At 49.6% G+C, this 15,300-nt stretch overlaps 2 protein-coding genes across 9 annotated transcripts in view; one reads left to right on the top strand and one right to left on the bottom strand.

Annotated features, from left to right (window-relative positions):
• The window catches only part of FRMD4A (FERM domain containing 4A), a 606,410-nt gene extending 603,103 nt beyond the window's left edge, over positions 1–3,307 (top strand). For 5 of the 7 annotated variants that reach the window (XM_044228298.1, XM_044228296.1, XM_044228301.1 and 2 more), the window contains one exon: positions 66–3,307. In XM_044228298.1, coding sequence (XP_044084233.1) covers positions 66–168 — 103 coding nt within the window. In that variant the 3' untranslated portion in view covers positions 169–3,307. The remainder of the gene's footprint in view (positions 1–65) is intronic. The other 2 variants (XM_044228297.1, XM_044228300.1) reach the window with 1 other exon arrangement.
• A 10,357-nt stretch (positions 3,308–13,664) lies between these two features.
• Positions 13,665–15,300, bottom strand: part of PRPF18 (pre-mRNA processing factor 18) — a 54,723-nt gene continuing 53,087 nt past the window's right edge. For both annotated transcript variants that reach the window (XM_044226815.1, XM_044226816.1), the window contains one exon: positions 13,665–14,974. In XM_044226815.1, the coding sequence (XP_044082750.1) occupies positions 14,894–14,974 (81 nt within the window). In that variant the 3' untranslated portion in view covers positions 13,665–14,893. The remainder of the gene's footprint in view (positions 14,975–15,300) is intronic.

Below are 15,300 nucleotides of genomic sequence, written 5' to 3'. Positions count from 1 at the left end.
TCGCGGGCCGAGGAAGGCCGCTCTCGTCCACTAACCTGCTCCTCTCCTCCTCGCCCTCCCTGCAGGAGCTACACCGACAGCTGTTTCCTGGATTCCTCCCTCTATCCAGAACTAGCCGACGTCCAGTGGTACGGGCAGGAGAAAGCCAAGCCCGGGACCCTCGTGTGAGCCAGCTGGCCGCAATCTGACCGCCTCAACGCCATTCAGAGATCACCTCACTGCCTCTCATTTGCCTTACCCAGACGCACTGTCACCCTGCACCAGCTTCGGCCCTCAGCACTTTTTTTTCCTCCCGTCTCCGCATCCCTTTTACCCTTAAAACCCTGACTGAGGAGACATTCTGGAAGGTTCCGGTCCCACTGTGTGTCCCCTGGCGCTCTTGCCCACAGAGAGCCAGGCACCAATCCTCAATGGCACCTTGGTGGCTTCCCCTCACCCTGGGGCCGTGACAGCCCCCAAGGCCAGAAACCATCAGGGAAGGTAGCAGACATCCGATTCCTGTGGACAAGTGACAGGAGCACAGGAAAGGGGACTTACGTACAGGGTGATCCCGAAGGACCGTTTGTTCCGCTGTGGTCAGCCTGCCACCTGCAGGCCCACCAGGCGCTCGGTGAGGAGGACACCTCGCATGCGCAGGGACTGCGCAGTTGACACTTGGAATGTTCCCTGGGGGAGTCGCTGTTGGGGGAGGGGAAGGAGAACGAACAGGAAGCTTCATTTGTCAGAGATGCATCCAAGGATCACAATCAGTTCTATGCTGCCAAAGATTAAAAAAAAAATTAAAAATAAACAAAAAAATATGAGGGGCCAAGAGGAAGACATTCTTTCTGCAGTGAAGTCTTTTAAATTCTCAACTGCTACTACTCATCACAAGTGAAAAGTCAACCATTTGTAAATTGTTTCCATCTTTTTATCCCTCGCCCTTAATGTCCCACCTTCTCTCTCAGGCCAGAGCCTGGAAAACTCACCCGGTATGATGATCAAGTAAGAGGAGCCAGAGCGGCACTGCAGCCTCGGGTCCCCAGGGCTGGGCCCACGGAGGCCAGGCCCGCCAGTGGGGAGCAAGGGGCGCCGCCAGCCCGGGCTGCGTGGGGGTCGGGGCCCAGCCCCCTGCACCGAGCTGCTTTCCTGGTGGGATCTGTAGGAAGCGGAAGGTGGGGATGGCCAAGAGCGCTTCTCTCTCATTAAAACAAGCAGTAAAAGTGTGTCCTATTGTTTTGCACAAGGTGTTTGATTTTACTTTTTATGGGAAACCAAGGGGAAAAGCACATCACGATCCATTCGAGTGTTTAACTGTTGTGGCTCATTTTAAACTTGTTAGCACACTTGTGTGACAAAGAGCCCAGACCCGACTTCTCTCGGCACCCGGTTACCCATGTGTCACTTACTCCGAGAACCCAACTCCGCCCTTAGGTAGGAAGAGTTTACTCCCGTGTCTACTAGTAGGCGAAGCGGGGCTGAAGAGCACGCCAGCTCCCCGGGGACCCAGGGGCCTCCGGCCTTGGCAGCAACCCTGACCGACCCCAGTGGTCTGCAGAAACCCAGAGGGGAAGAAAGAGCTGCATGTTTACATGTGTTTTGAGCTATGCTTAAGACACAACTGGAAAGCCATCTATCTTCAAAGGCCTCAAAAATACTTTTCTAATCATAACAAGCGCACACTCTTAGTTGGGTTATTCAAAATGGCACAAACACGGTCTCCACGGAGGTGGTACGCTGTGCTTATGGGCGCAAGGGGGGGCGGGGGGAGGGACGGTTTTTCTCACTTGTAACGACTTCCTATTGGATAGGCATTTGACAGCCAGGGACAGGAGCTGGGGTGGGGTAGTTTTGTGGGAAAGCAAAACCACAGGTAGCTTTAGAATAAAAAGAAAAATCTTTTTTTTTATGTATGTGTAATCCGAGAGGCACGAGACTACCAGACCAGGAGGGAAGATGGACCCTAAAAACTCAGTTTAACAATGCTCCCTCCGCTGCAGCTTGGAAAGCGCTGTGGGCTCACAGCACACTGGGACCACTCCGGACAATTCAGGGCTTGCTTCCCCAGCCCTGTGGGCACCGGACTGGTGACACAGCTTGGGGAAGGGACGAATATTCACACAACAGGTGGGTAAACCCTGCGGGATCAACAAAACTGGTTCTAATGTTAACGGATTCTGGGGACGGAGGGGGCGGTATTTTTGTTGCTCATACTTTGAGGATCAGAGCTACGGCCAACAGGTTTCTTCCTTCCCCATTCAGAACACTATACACTGGGCCATTTTTCTTTCACCCCAGAGACATACTGGCTAATCAGACTGAACTGTGTGCAATGGGAAAAGTCCAGAGAAACAGAGGAGGTGACGAGGTCACGTGGCTGCAGGTTAGACAGCATGTCCCATAGTTTCAAATCCAGCCTGCAGTCCCTCGGATCGCGCTTTTAGTCCAGCTGGGTGACAGGGATAAGAGATGAAAACTCTTTCTCAATGCTTGGGTTTCAAATTCAGGAGGCAGAAAGGAATGGAGAGGGAGGAAAATTATAGTTCAAACGCCACGAGAGTCTGGTAGGAAAGACAGATGACGTAAAACAGGTTTTACTGTTGAGCTGCGTTCAGTTACTACAAAATGTACATAATGTTAGTCCTTTGAGAGCCACGGGATTCATGATCAGTGTGGCAGGGAACGGGAGTTAGTGCAAACAAGCACTTGTGAGCTCTTCACAGATCCGTCTTTCTTTAAAACAAAGTAAGATGGAATCTGAAGCCCCTGGTCTGGTATAAAGGCCCGACTGGATTCTTTGGATACGTGTAAGAAGTTGCCTGTTTAGCCTGAAGACTGGTAGGAACACCTACATCAGACTTTGTTGTAAGACAGGTGAATTTTTTTTTTTTTATTTTATTATATGCAGGTGAGTGTTGAAACTGTTAAAATCCCGATTTGTTTTCATTCAGTGTTAGTTCTAAATAGAGCAGACCCCTCCAGGTGCTATCAGATGACCAGTTACTGCTTAGTTAACTAGGTGTAAAGTTTTACATACACATTCATGTCAATAGTTTATTACACGTCGTGTAAAATGGACTCTAGTTTAATAACGGGGAGAAAGGGTTAGGTTGCTCCTGAAACTGACTGTAGAGCATGGAAAATGATTTTACTGGATTCTGTTCAACTGTAATCAATGAAAAGGATGTATGTTGTAGACAAAGTTGCAGAATTAAAAAAGAAATCTGCTTTTAATTTATTCTTTTTGTATTAAGAATTTGTATAGTACCTTTACATTTTGCAAAACAGTGTTGTCAACACTTATTAAAGCATTTTCAAAATGAAAAGATCTCAGCTGCCTCTTGGAGATTTTGTTTCTAGATGACCCAGTCTGGAAATCTCTAATTCGGGTGCCTGCAGCCTCGCTGGACTCCTTTTTTAAAGTCAACTGAAAGCTCCTCTCCTTACAGGCTTGTTAGATACAGATGAGCTCAGTTTGTGTGGTCAAGTCTAGTTCTCCCTACTCTAATGGGCTTGTTCTTAACAGAGATAATCCATTCTCAGCTGTGTATTCTCCCGCCACAAAAAAGGGTCTGAGGTCAGAGGTTGGTCTTTGTCGGACACTGTTGGTTACAACTAGTTACCAGTCTGCAGTTCGTGCCAGGTTTGGGTCCTGTTCCGCACAGAACTCTATGTGGTGGGGGAGAGAGGGAATGTGGGCTTCGGAGGCCGTCCTTGGGCTCTCCACCCCTGTGCGGTGCCCAGGGCCATGCAAGGAAGCCAAGGGCCCATCAGGGAGGCAGCGGGATGCTCAGGCTCCTCACCCGTGCCCATCAGGGAGGCAGCGGGATGCTCAGGCTCCTCACCCGTGCCCACCCCACCGTCAAACCCATCCCCCACCGCCGGAGTCACATCCCCAATGCAGCAGCCTGCGGGGACCGCGGGCACCAAAAGCCCCCCCACCCTGCCACTTAACAATAAGACGGTGACCTGCTCACCTTCGTAAGGACGGTGCTGCGGTCGCGTCCCCCGTCCCCCGGGCCAACAGGCATGTCTTCGCCAACAGGAGCCCAGACGTCTGGAAGCCAAGAGCACCCCCCAGATGGGAAAGCCCTTGCTGGAGCACTTGCAGCCTGAGCGAGCTAAGCCCTGCAAAAATGAAAGCCATCCACAGAGAACGTGAAGCATGTGGGACGCGAGCTCATTAGGGCATTTACACTTCTGAGCCTTCCCCTGCGATAGCAGCCGGGGCTCCGTATCTCAAGATGATCAGCACTCACGTCACACAGATCTCTAAGTTTTTTCCCTGCAAACATGTCACAGCTCAGGAGACAAATCCGTATCTCCTCATGAAGCTCTGACGAGCCCAGGAAGGCAAGCGGCAGGAAGACTGTGCTTTCGCACTTCCTCCACCTTCTACACCACACACACATACACACACACACCACAAAGTGCTCACAAAGCACTTCTACACAGCGATTATTCTGGTTTTCGGAGAACACACCCAAAAATCCCAGTAGAAGGCATTAAAAATAGCCCAGGCCTTTGGCTCCTCTCTCCCGAATACCAGTTCAGAAGAGGCGGTCCGTAACCTCCTCCCCAGAGCGGGCGTCCAGGAGCCCCGGCGGGGGGAGGCAGGCAGTGCCACGCTGCGTGTCTGGGCAGGGGGAGTCCCGTCTCCAAAAGCGAACACTCACACAGGTTAGACACAGACCCACCACCGCAACAGAAGAGCAAACTAAGTCACCAACGTTAAAGGGAAGGAAAAGAGTCAAAGGGGTCCGAAGGGGAAGAAATCCCCGAGTGTCTGCATGGGATCTCACTGGTCCGAGGAGCCGGCTGCTGCGAGTCACAGCCGCGGAGAGGGCAAGAACCTGCTACACCCTCTTTGTCTTGCACCAAGGCCCCCCGCCTCCAGGCACAGCCACTGTCCCCTCACACAGGGGCGACGGGGCCTGCAGTGCCGGAGTCTAAACAGCGAGTGGACTCACAGAGCCCGTACATTTACAACTGTACAAAAGTCCTTACCAGAAACCTATTCTTCTCCCCATAACCTGCTATCCCTACACACGAGTAGGTTCCTTCTGTTTTTCATTCATTCCTCCATTTTCTGTCAAACCTACTCCTTGCATGCTTTTGATCTACCACCGTCCCCTCCAAAGCCACTGCTGCCCAGGTCATGGAGGAATGGCACAGCGCCACAGACAATGGCTAAGTCTCTGTTCTCAGCTCACGTGACTTACCAGCAACAGGAAACAGCGGATCCCCCGGCGTCCTTCACCACAAGGCCAGGAGGCGACGCCCTCTTGGGTCCTCCTGCTCTTGACGGGCGGGGCTCCTCTTTCCAGCCTCGCTGACAGACGTCATCTCCTGGTGCCCTGGCATCGGTGTCCCCCCCAGCTCTACTCTCGGGTTCCTCCCCTCCACCAGCCACCACGCTTCTGGTAGCTCTCCCCTGGCCTCACGGTTTTCAGCGTCATCTAGGGGCTGACAACACCTGTACCGCTCGGCAGTCAAACGCGCTAACATGGCCAGAGCCGGAGTTCTGAGCCTTCCCTCCGAATCTGCTCCCTCACCAGGCATCTCCAGCCGTCCAGGGTCAGGCCAGAAAGCCCAGGATCACCCAACCATCTTGCCACACCACTGGATGACCATCCAGTCATTCTCTCTCTCTCGCCTCACATCTGCAGCAAACCGAGAACGCAGCATCCGTGCCCTGATGAGCCTTCCGTGAGATCGGGAGCGCAGGGAGAGAGAAATGAAATCAGTTCTAGAACACATTACCAAGTGCTAAGACAGCAGATTTTACTTAGGACGGGTGGAAGAACAGCTTTTCCTGCCAGTCAAGTAAGGCCATTTGCCAACGAGTGTGGAGGCAGACAGCGCGCTGAACGTCCCCTCCACGGTCAGCCCAGCACGAGCCAAGCCAGGTGAGGCCGCAGCTAAGCGCGAGGGGAAGAGACGGCGGGGCCGGGTCCGCATCGAGCAGTCCGCTGAGGAGAGCCCCCAAGAGGAGAGAAGATGGACGAATGTCTCCAGATATCACCTGGGGCCCAGGGGACACCGGACACTTGGTCAACCTCCTCCAGACGCTCTGGAGGACACTGATGGGACGACACAGCTTGGTTTTTGTAGCACCGTGTGGCAGGACAGAAGAGCAAGGCAACAGAAGGTCCCCAGGAGAGTGACAATGACAATGGGATCCACAAGGAAAGGCAGAGCCAAGGCGGTCCTGAGAAAGTGGAAGTCACCGCAGGAATGGAAGGATGCCTTGAAGAGGCCGCCGAAGAGCAGAGTGGGGGGCAAGGAGAGAGGGAGCAAGGACAGGACCTCAGGACCAGACAGCAGGGACAGTACAGGTGTCCCCAGGACCTCAGCTCCCCAGAGTGAATCCTATCACCTAGAAGGAAAGTCTCAACGCTACAGCAATGCACGCTAGCAGGGAAACTTCTCAGAGCTCGGGGGTGCCAGGAAGAGGACCCAGGGCCTCCTCCCCTTTGTGCAGGCGCTGCCCATCTGACTGCCTTTCGGATTAGGAGTCCGAGACCACAGCCATGACCTTAACGGAGAGGATTTCCTATGAAGGGCCGGACTGTCACCCAGACGGTGAAGAGGGGACAGCACAACAGGACGCTAGATCGCAGAGGACCCCAGGGAAGCAGGCCCCGCTCAGGGCAGGGAAACCAAGGTGAGGGACTGTGAAAACCTAGAAGCACGAGGCGGTGCCCCGCGGAGCTGGAAGGCAACCCCGCAAGGAGCTGGCTGAGGGGAGCCGCTCGGCTCGGCAGCCGGCCGCCTGGGGCCCCGGCAAGTCGGACCGCAGAGCTGGGTTTCGGGCCCCAGGAGAGGCGGTCCCCGCCAACAGGGCTGTGATCTCTGAGCGGCGGAACGGAGCCCCCTCTCCACGTGTGGAAAACCGCCCGCGGGAAGCAGCTCCTGCGTCCGTACCCGACGGCTGTGCCGGGCTGGGGAGCCGCAGCCGCGCCATCTCTGTGAGGGAAGGAAAAAGCCAAGAGAGGAGCCGCCCGTCTCTCGTGTGCCCACCGTCGGCCGAACCGAACAGGAAGCCGGCCACCCAAGGAGAAAGGCGGCCCGCTGTTCCGTGTCACAGCTGCCGTGCAAGGTGTGGTACGAGTGGGAAGAGGCCTGGCCTGCATGCCCCAAGCTGTCCCCGTCGGCTCACTGCAGGCCCACGGCATCCCGTCAACGCAGGGACCCCAGGGCTCTGCCATCAGACAGGGGTAAAAACTCCCGCCACATTAAGGGCAAGCCAATCTTCAATTTTTAGATTAAAAGAAATGTTATCAAGGACAAAAGACACCAATATCTTTTGGGCCCACAGGAGTGGAAAGTGAGTCACGGTCTCAGAAGGGCAAGTCAAAGCCCATTTTCCCCAAAATACCGAAGTCACATTCATCTGTTTTCTCAAGTGTGTCTCACATCCGGAAGAAGTATTTAGGAGTCTGTCCTCTCCAAGTCATTTCTTATTCTAATGACGCTCTGGGGAAAACCCAAGAGAGGGGACAAGAGCTAGATGCTTTGTCAAATGAGCGGGAATTGTCGCGACCGGCCAGAAGCACTCCTCTGGGGCTCGAACACATGTTGTCTCTGAACTGCCTTTAACATCAGCCTGATGAGGGGCTCTTCCGCAGCTGGTGGCCTGGTGCCAGCACCCAGCGCGCTCACCCCGATGAACAGCGACACCTATTTCTACCTTAGCAGGATGCGGCCAAGTCCCATTTTAGTCCAGCTGAGGTCACCATCACACACCTGCCACGAGTCTCAGTGATGCTGAAAGCCACAAAATATCTGAGTAACATACATATTGCTTAGGGACTGAATCCAGTGGCATATACGGGAACACAGAGTCCTAGGAAATGACCCTGTACTAGTCTCATGAAACAAGAGGCCCAGAAGAAGGCAGCTGTTACGGTTAGTTTCATGTGTCAACACGACTGGGACACTGGGGGCCAGATGTCTGATTAAACATTATTCTGGGTAAGATGAGTACCTGAACCAGTGGACTGTGGAAAGCAGATGGCTCCTCCCAGTGTTGGCGGGCCCGACCAGTCAGTTGAGGGTAGGGGAGACTACGTGAACATGTGCACACACGCTCTGTGTGTGCCTCTCTCTCTCTCTCTGCCTGATCATTGAACTAGGGTCTTGGTCTTCCCCTTCCCTCAGAGTAAGACTTATACCATTGGCTTTGATTATACCAAGCATTTGATTACAACTGGAATTTCTACCATCATCTCTCCTGGATCTCTAGCTTACAGACGGCAAATCATGGGGCTTCTCAGTCTCCACAGTCACAGGAGTCAATTCCTCATAATACATATACATTTATGTAATTACATGTAGCTCCTATATTTTAATATATATATTCATTACTTTACATCATTTACTTTATAGAGATAGAGATACATACATAATCTCCTGTTGCCTTCTCTCTGGAGAACCCCAAGAAAGCAGTTCAAGGTTTGTACAGTGACTCCATGACACCACCCAAGAACTAGCTCTGCCATCTATGTTTAGCACGTCTCTCTCGCCATCAAGGACTGCACCATGGCTACAAAGCATGTGAGGTTCACAACCACCTTCCAGAACAGAACAGAGAAAGGGCAAAAGATGTCTGTCAGCTGATTCTATTTCTTTTTCTCTTAGAAAAGCAACAGCTTTTGGGAACTTCCACCCAACAGACTTCTCTCCACAGGTTATTAGCAGGACAGGTCACAAAGCCAACCCTAACTTCAAAGGGTCCTGGGAGAGCAAGGAGTTTTAACTCCTTGTAGCTCTGAACAAATTAAGTTTCTGTTACCAAGAGGGGAAGAATGAAAAGAGGGTAATCCACTAGCAGTGTCTACACCACACACAGATGGCATAAAAACCTGCACACCAAAGGAAGAGAAAAATCGCCAAGTCTTAAATAAAATAATAATCTAGTAAAACTGAAGTATAGCAAAAACTAAAAAAAAAAAAAAAAAAAACAAATCCATGATTTCCTCTCTCTCAAATCCTACACCCTTAAGGCACACCAATATGATGACTTTATTAATCAAGAGAAAAAGTTCCTGTAAGACTAACACATGACTTGATTGTCGCACAACCTGGCACAGGTAGCAACAATTATGTCAGTATTTGAGCTGCTTACAAGGTTATTTCCACTTGGCATAAAGAGGAACCTCACAGAGAGGGAAGCCACAGAGTAGGAGAAGCATTTGCAATAAATGCGTCCTACAAAGGACTCCTACCCAGAAGAATAAACTACGATCACTAAGAAAACAGCAGGCAGTTAAACAGAAGACATGGGGAAAAATAAAATTCTGAATGGGAATTGCACAAAACAGAGCATCCAAATGGCCAGCAAGCACGGGTCAGCCAGGAAATGCAAATTCAAGCCATGGAGTAATACCATGTTAATCCACCAGAAGGGCTAAAATGAAAATGACAGAGACTATATCGTGCATGGCTGGGAAGTGGAAGAGCTGGAACTCTCAAATCCTGCCTGGGGGAGTGTCCACTGTACAAGCCCTTTGGGAAATTCCTGGACAGTATCTTAATATCGCGAAGTACGTACATACCATATCCCAGAGATTTCACGCCATGACGTGTACCCTCCAGAGATTCGTATTTACCAAAGAACGCACCATAATGTTCATACACAGATTGGAACCATCCAGAAGTCTACCGACGGACAAACAGATAAATGGTGGGATGTGGCAATGAGAATGAACCAACCACAACTACACGTGAGGAAGAGAATCAGAAACCAGAAAAAAGCAAACATGAAACAAATCAACCACACCGAATCCACTTAAAAATGAGCAGATGAAAAAAATCAGGCAAACCTATTAGTTTCAGGGGTGAAGGAATGTTCTGAACTTAGATCATAGCGATGGCAGCACAACTCTGATGTTCTAAATCCACTACGTACTTTTAATAGATGAACCACAGGACATGTACATCACGGAACAGTAATGGTGTAGGACATTAGGACCAAGGCCGTGACTAGAACGGGGCTTGAGGAGACTTCTGGGGCATTAATAACGTTATCTGACCCGGGTGCTAGAGACTTTAGGAGATGTTCACTTTGAAAAATATATCAGGACATGGTGCTCTTTGTCCTTTTTTTGTGTGTTACATGGTTGCTTAAAAATTTACATTAAAAGGAAAGGAGGGGCGCCTAGGTGGCTCAGTGGGTTAAGCCTCCACCTTCAGCTCAAGTCATGGTCTCAGGGTCCTGGGATTGAGCCCCGCATCAGTTTTCTGCTCGGCAGGGAGCGTGCTTCCCCCCTTCTGCCAGCCTCTCTGCCTACTTGTGATCTGTCAAATAAATAAATAAAATCTTTAAAAATAAATAAATAAATAAATAAGGAATGTAATCCAGCCCTACCTGAGCCTTGGGAAGTAACCTTTAAAGGCCTGCACCAATTCTCAATACATATTTGAGGATGATACTGGTCTCTGAGGTATCTTTTTCTGCCTCAGCCCTACCTCTGAGCTCCCATTTATTTTATATCTTGTTTCATCTCGCTTTATACCACTGACAGCCAGTACAAGGTGGCCACCTAGCCCCGCCAGTGCTAGGCTGTGTGTTGTGGTTATTCCCCCCGTGGTGGACAGTCCTCATCTGAAATAGGATTACTGCTTCCCAAGTATTCAGCACTGGAAAAAAGTTTTATAATCTGCTCTACTTCACACTAGCCTTGAATGCTGAGTATTATCTCTGTAGCTCTGTATTAAAAAAAAAAAACCTTTTTAAAAGTAGAGTCCTTTTGTCCTGAATTCATCTACCAGGTCATTTCCATCCTTAACTCTACTGATAACTGGTGGTCTTAATCAATGGTTTTCAAACTACTGGTCATGGCGTACTGACGCGTTGTAAGCCAGTCTGTGGAGTCAAGGCCAGCATGTTTTTAAAAGAAATACAAGAGAAGAGTATGTGAGCGCCTTCGTTTCAGTCCCATATGCGTTTGTGTATGGACGCATTTGTTACTGTCTTGAGTTGTGGTCAGGAAGTTTCCAAAGCTACAGCTTTAACTCTCCTGCTTCCCGGAGGGCAGAAGCTCAAGTCAAGCTCAGGCTCAAGGTTCCTGACTGCTCCGAAGCCTTAAAGACAGAGCAGCTGGACAGGAAAGGCAATCTAGTTTCGGCAAGCTGTCACACTGGGAGTTCAGAAAGGCACGGAGAGCAGACTGTGCAAGTTGTGGAAAGAGGCTTGGTGAACGCGTCTGAGGTCACCGATCATACTCAAAAGGAAGCTCGAAAGTTCTTAGCTGCTCTCCACGGTGAAGTATGCGTCCAGCTGGAATGCTGTGAGGGAAGGCTGACAGTATTTTCAAACCTGGTGCTTAAAGGTGAGGAGGCACAACTCCACAAAACCAAGACACCCGCTTCAACAGAGCAATCCCGACGGCAGCGCGAGGACGGGTAGCTCCACCAAGTTGTACCAAGGACCCTGGGGGTTACAATGGGGACACCTGGGTAAGTAATCACAGCTTTCATAATAAGCGGTTTTGGTAAATGTACAAAACCTTTTTCTAAATGAGCGTGGCTCCAAAAGCTCGAATGGGGTCAGCTTACACCACAGCTGCCGCCGCCGGCCACACCGCCTTCCCCCTAGTGACTCCACACCACCAGAACTTATTCTTAAATTTCAAAAGATCTGCAGGATACCATTAACCATTACGCTACTAGTGTGTGGTTAAAATTCAGCCAACGGAGCGACAGCGTCTGTGATGAAAACCAGTTGCCATAACAGCGTTCCCACAGTGACCCCCGGGGGACTGGCGCTGGCTCCCCACACTCCGGACAGCTGGAAACTCTTACATAAATATGCCGTGAGAAAGTTCTTGCAGTTCAGGACTCCCAATGTGATCCCATATCCTACATTTCTACAGGATCGAATTGGTCTGCGAGGGGCTTCATGTGAGCACAGTGGGGGAGGCACATCTCCAAGACACTCAAAGACAACTGCCACACTGCAACTTAAGGCTCCCCTTCCACTGCAACTGCCCCCAGTTCGACCACCTTCCATATGAAGCATTAAAAGGGGGTGACTGTGTGGCTGAAAAGGAGTGATAGGACTCCCCAAATCTACCAAAGACATTGGAACACTTTTTTGTTGTCTTTTCTAAACTGTTTGCTTTCAGAATAAATTACTTTCTTTCAAGTGAAAAGACAGTTGCGTATTTACCGAGGTCAACACCCAGGGCAATCCAGAGTGTGAGAGTAGGTCAGGAAATCACCAGATGGAAGAACTTAATACCAAGAAGCCGACTGCTATCCATCCTATTTCCCATTCCTCCCAATCCTGGCCAAACTCGGAGCAAATCCCTCAGTTCTGTGACTGGTGATGGCTGCCTTCCCAGCTCAGGTCTCCCGGGACCTCGCCCTTCTCTGTAGGAGATCTGGACCATCCTCATTCTCTCTCCCTCCATTGTCTTTGGCTTCAACTTTATTTTCCTAATTTTCCCCCAAAGACTGAGAGCATGGCCCTGGCTTCCAGATTGCCACAGGCTCTGTGTTGTAATGCTAAAATACAATGCTTGGTCTCCACAGTTGGCAAGAACACTCCTAGGAAATACAATATGACTTCTGAGAGAAAACCAGAATTTCTTAAATTTGACTCCAAAAAGACAGAACGCCTTTGGACAGGAGTCTGGGCCGACAGTAATGAAGAAAGGGAAGAATGGTTATTTCAGGGCTGTGATTGATTTCTGAAGGATGCCTTTATTATTTTAAAAATGGCTAAAACCAGAAGAATGTCGTATCTGCTGAGCTACAATTTTCATGCTGTGAAGAATCTGGGAGGTCACTGTTCTATATAGCCACATGATTATCTGCACTTAGCAGAAGATCTTTGAGGGAAATGGAAGCTTTTCTATGAACCTGCTTCCCTCTACCCAAGCCCACAGGACTACAGAAGGTGATCATTTTTTTTCCCCTCAAACCTTCTACCCATATGGGTCAATTTTAGAAGGTGTTGGTATCACATGATAGTTTCTTCTTTATGTGGAGTATTAATTAAAAGCAAATGGGAAGAGAGTATGAAATCCTCGGATTACCATGCCGTGGTCTGACGGGGGGGGGGAAGCAATTTGGGGAGTATTCATTCAACAGTACTTATCAAGTCTGACACAAAAAAGACTACATAACTCAAGTCTAGACTAGCATCCTAGCTTATGGAAGTCTCTCATTTGCCCTAGAGTAAGCTCTCCTAAGTCCTAACTAATTCAATCGTAAGAAATGGTTTCCAAAGTGGGGAGTGGGGCAGGGAGTAAGCCTGATTCAATTCACGACGGCGGGCTCCAGCCACCCCGAGCAATAACCCCGCAGAAATGATCCGACAGGCATGGCCATACGCAAGTGACCACAAAAGGCTCTCAAGCATTCCCAAAGCGGCCAGAATAGGTGACCGTGAAGCTGAGAAGCGACCCCCACCTACAACTTAGCGGACTCTAGCTTCCCCCATGATTTCTCACCCTTTCGACTCCGAACTGGCTGAAAAGCGGGAGCGGTCAAGAGCCCAGACACGGTCCCTGCTTGGTAACCGCTCCCACCCCAACAACTCTCACTGCCACCACCCCGTCGCTGGGGTTCCCATGACCTGAGCACACATCGTCCCTAGGCACAGGGCTCAAGAACGCTACTGTGGCAACACTCTAGGAACAAGGACACAAGAACCAGTACTGGCTGAGCTCTCATTTGCCAGGCAGAGTGCTAAGCGTTTTATTTGACTTGAACACCACAACGGCACGCTGAGGTATACACTCCAATTCCTCACAAGCGCTTGCAGATGGGGAAATCAAGTGGAGAAAGGCTAAGAGATGCCCAGGGTCACGCACTCATGGGGGGAGAGCTGGGATCTCCAGCTCGGCAGTGCTGCCTTGGGAGCACCCCCTTACTGCTATCCGACACTGCCACTCTGGGCAGGTCGGCTCCCTTCACCCACCTTCCTCTATTAACCGAGTCCTCGCAGCGATTCATCAGCATTATCTGCATAGGACACTGTGAGATCCGCAAGTCTTCCATCTGGGCCAACTCAGACCCGGCCTACTGGGTCAGGCAGGGACTGGAGTCCTAGGCCCTTGTCCCTCTGCCCGGTGGCACAGAGCCGGGGCGGCAGCCCACCACAGACCCTGAAATGGGGAGACTCGCTGGCAGTCCTGGTCTGGGAAGAACCAGTGGTGTCCCAACAGCTCCATCCTTGGCCGGCTTGACAATCCACTGCCCCACCTTGAACTTTGATGCACTGGGGTTCCTTAACTTAAACTTCTGTTGGTATCATGTACCATCTTTTTCAAATCACGATTTCCTTTTAATTCTTTCTGTCCCGAGAGATGACAAATACCAAAATTTACACTCCTTAGAAGGTAAAAGCAAGCCTTAAAATGCAAGAAAAACAACACTTGAGTTAACAGTAGTAATATTTACATTCCAATTCTACTGCAAGATGGCAAAAGTTCAGCAACATTTAGGACTATAAAGTTTCATTAAATGGTTCCATATTTTTGTTGAAATATATAAAAATATCTTCTAAAAATGTTACATAAAAGACAATGTGAAAATTACCATATTTTACAGAAAGAATTAAGTCCATCCTCAAATGTTCCTTTTCAGGCATCTAACTGCCAGTTTGCAGGTCTAGAGGGAAGACATCATTTTAGATCCCCTTCTGGGACAGTTGTCTACACATTTAAACTTGAAGAAGTTTTTAGAACTTAATTTTTTGACTATTTAAAGTAAATGACACAAAAATCAGTTTGCAGCAGATGTGACAGAGCCAACACCATTTCTTAACACTGTGAGAGGAGAATTAGATAGAACTCAAACACAGGAAACCGCGTTCGTTGCTCTTCTTCCTCACTCTTGCTGGTAAAGTCTGTGCCACGTCCACTCAAGTTTCCTGTTACTTCGACACCATTCACAGACTTCACAGTGCATTGTACTCCACACATTTTGATGGATCTGTAGGAAAGTGCTTCTGGCAAATGGTCATTAACCTCTTCAATCCCTAAGAAGATAGAAGAATAAAGACTGGTTATGATAGAGCTGAATGAACTATTCCGGATCACCCTTCGTTTTATTCACGGGTTTACCAATGTCCCCATGAAAAAGCAGCACCCCAGCAACACCAACCAGATGTACACAGAGAGAAATGTTTAGTCACATACACCCAAGATGCACACAACACAGAGCAAAACTGTCCACAACAGTGGAAGTGCTGGCAATGACCCAAACATCCTCGAGAGGAGGAGATGAGTAAGCTTTACTATGCTCACACATGGAACATTTTACAGCAATAAACTTAGTATTAACTAATATTAACTTAGTATTAAC

This window comes from Neovison vison, chromosome 12, assembly GCF_020171115.1.
Source record: "Neovison vison isolate M4711 chromosome 12, ASM_NN_V1, whole genome shotgun sequence".
In the NCBI taxonomy this organism is placed as follows: Eukaryota; Metazoa; Chordata; class Mammalia; order Carnivora; family Mustelidae; genus Neogale; species Neogale vison.
Note: the sequence above shows the minus strand (reverse complement) of the source record. Positions and strands in the feature narration are given on the sequence as shown.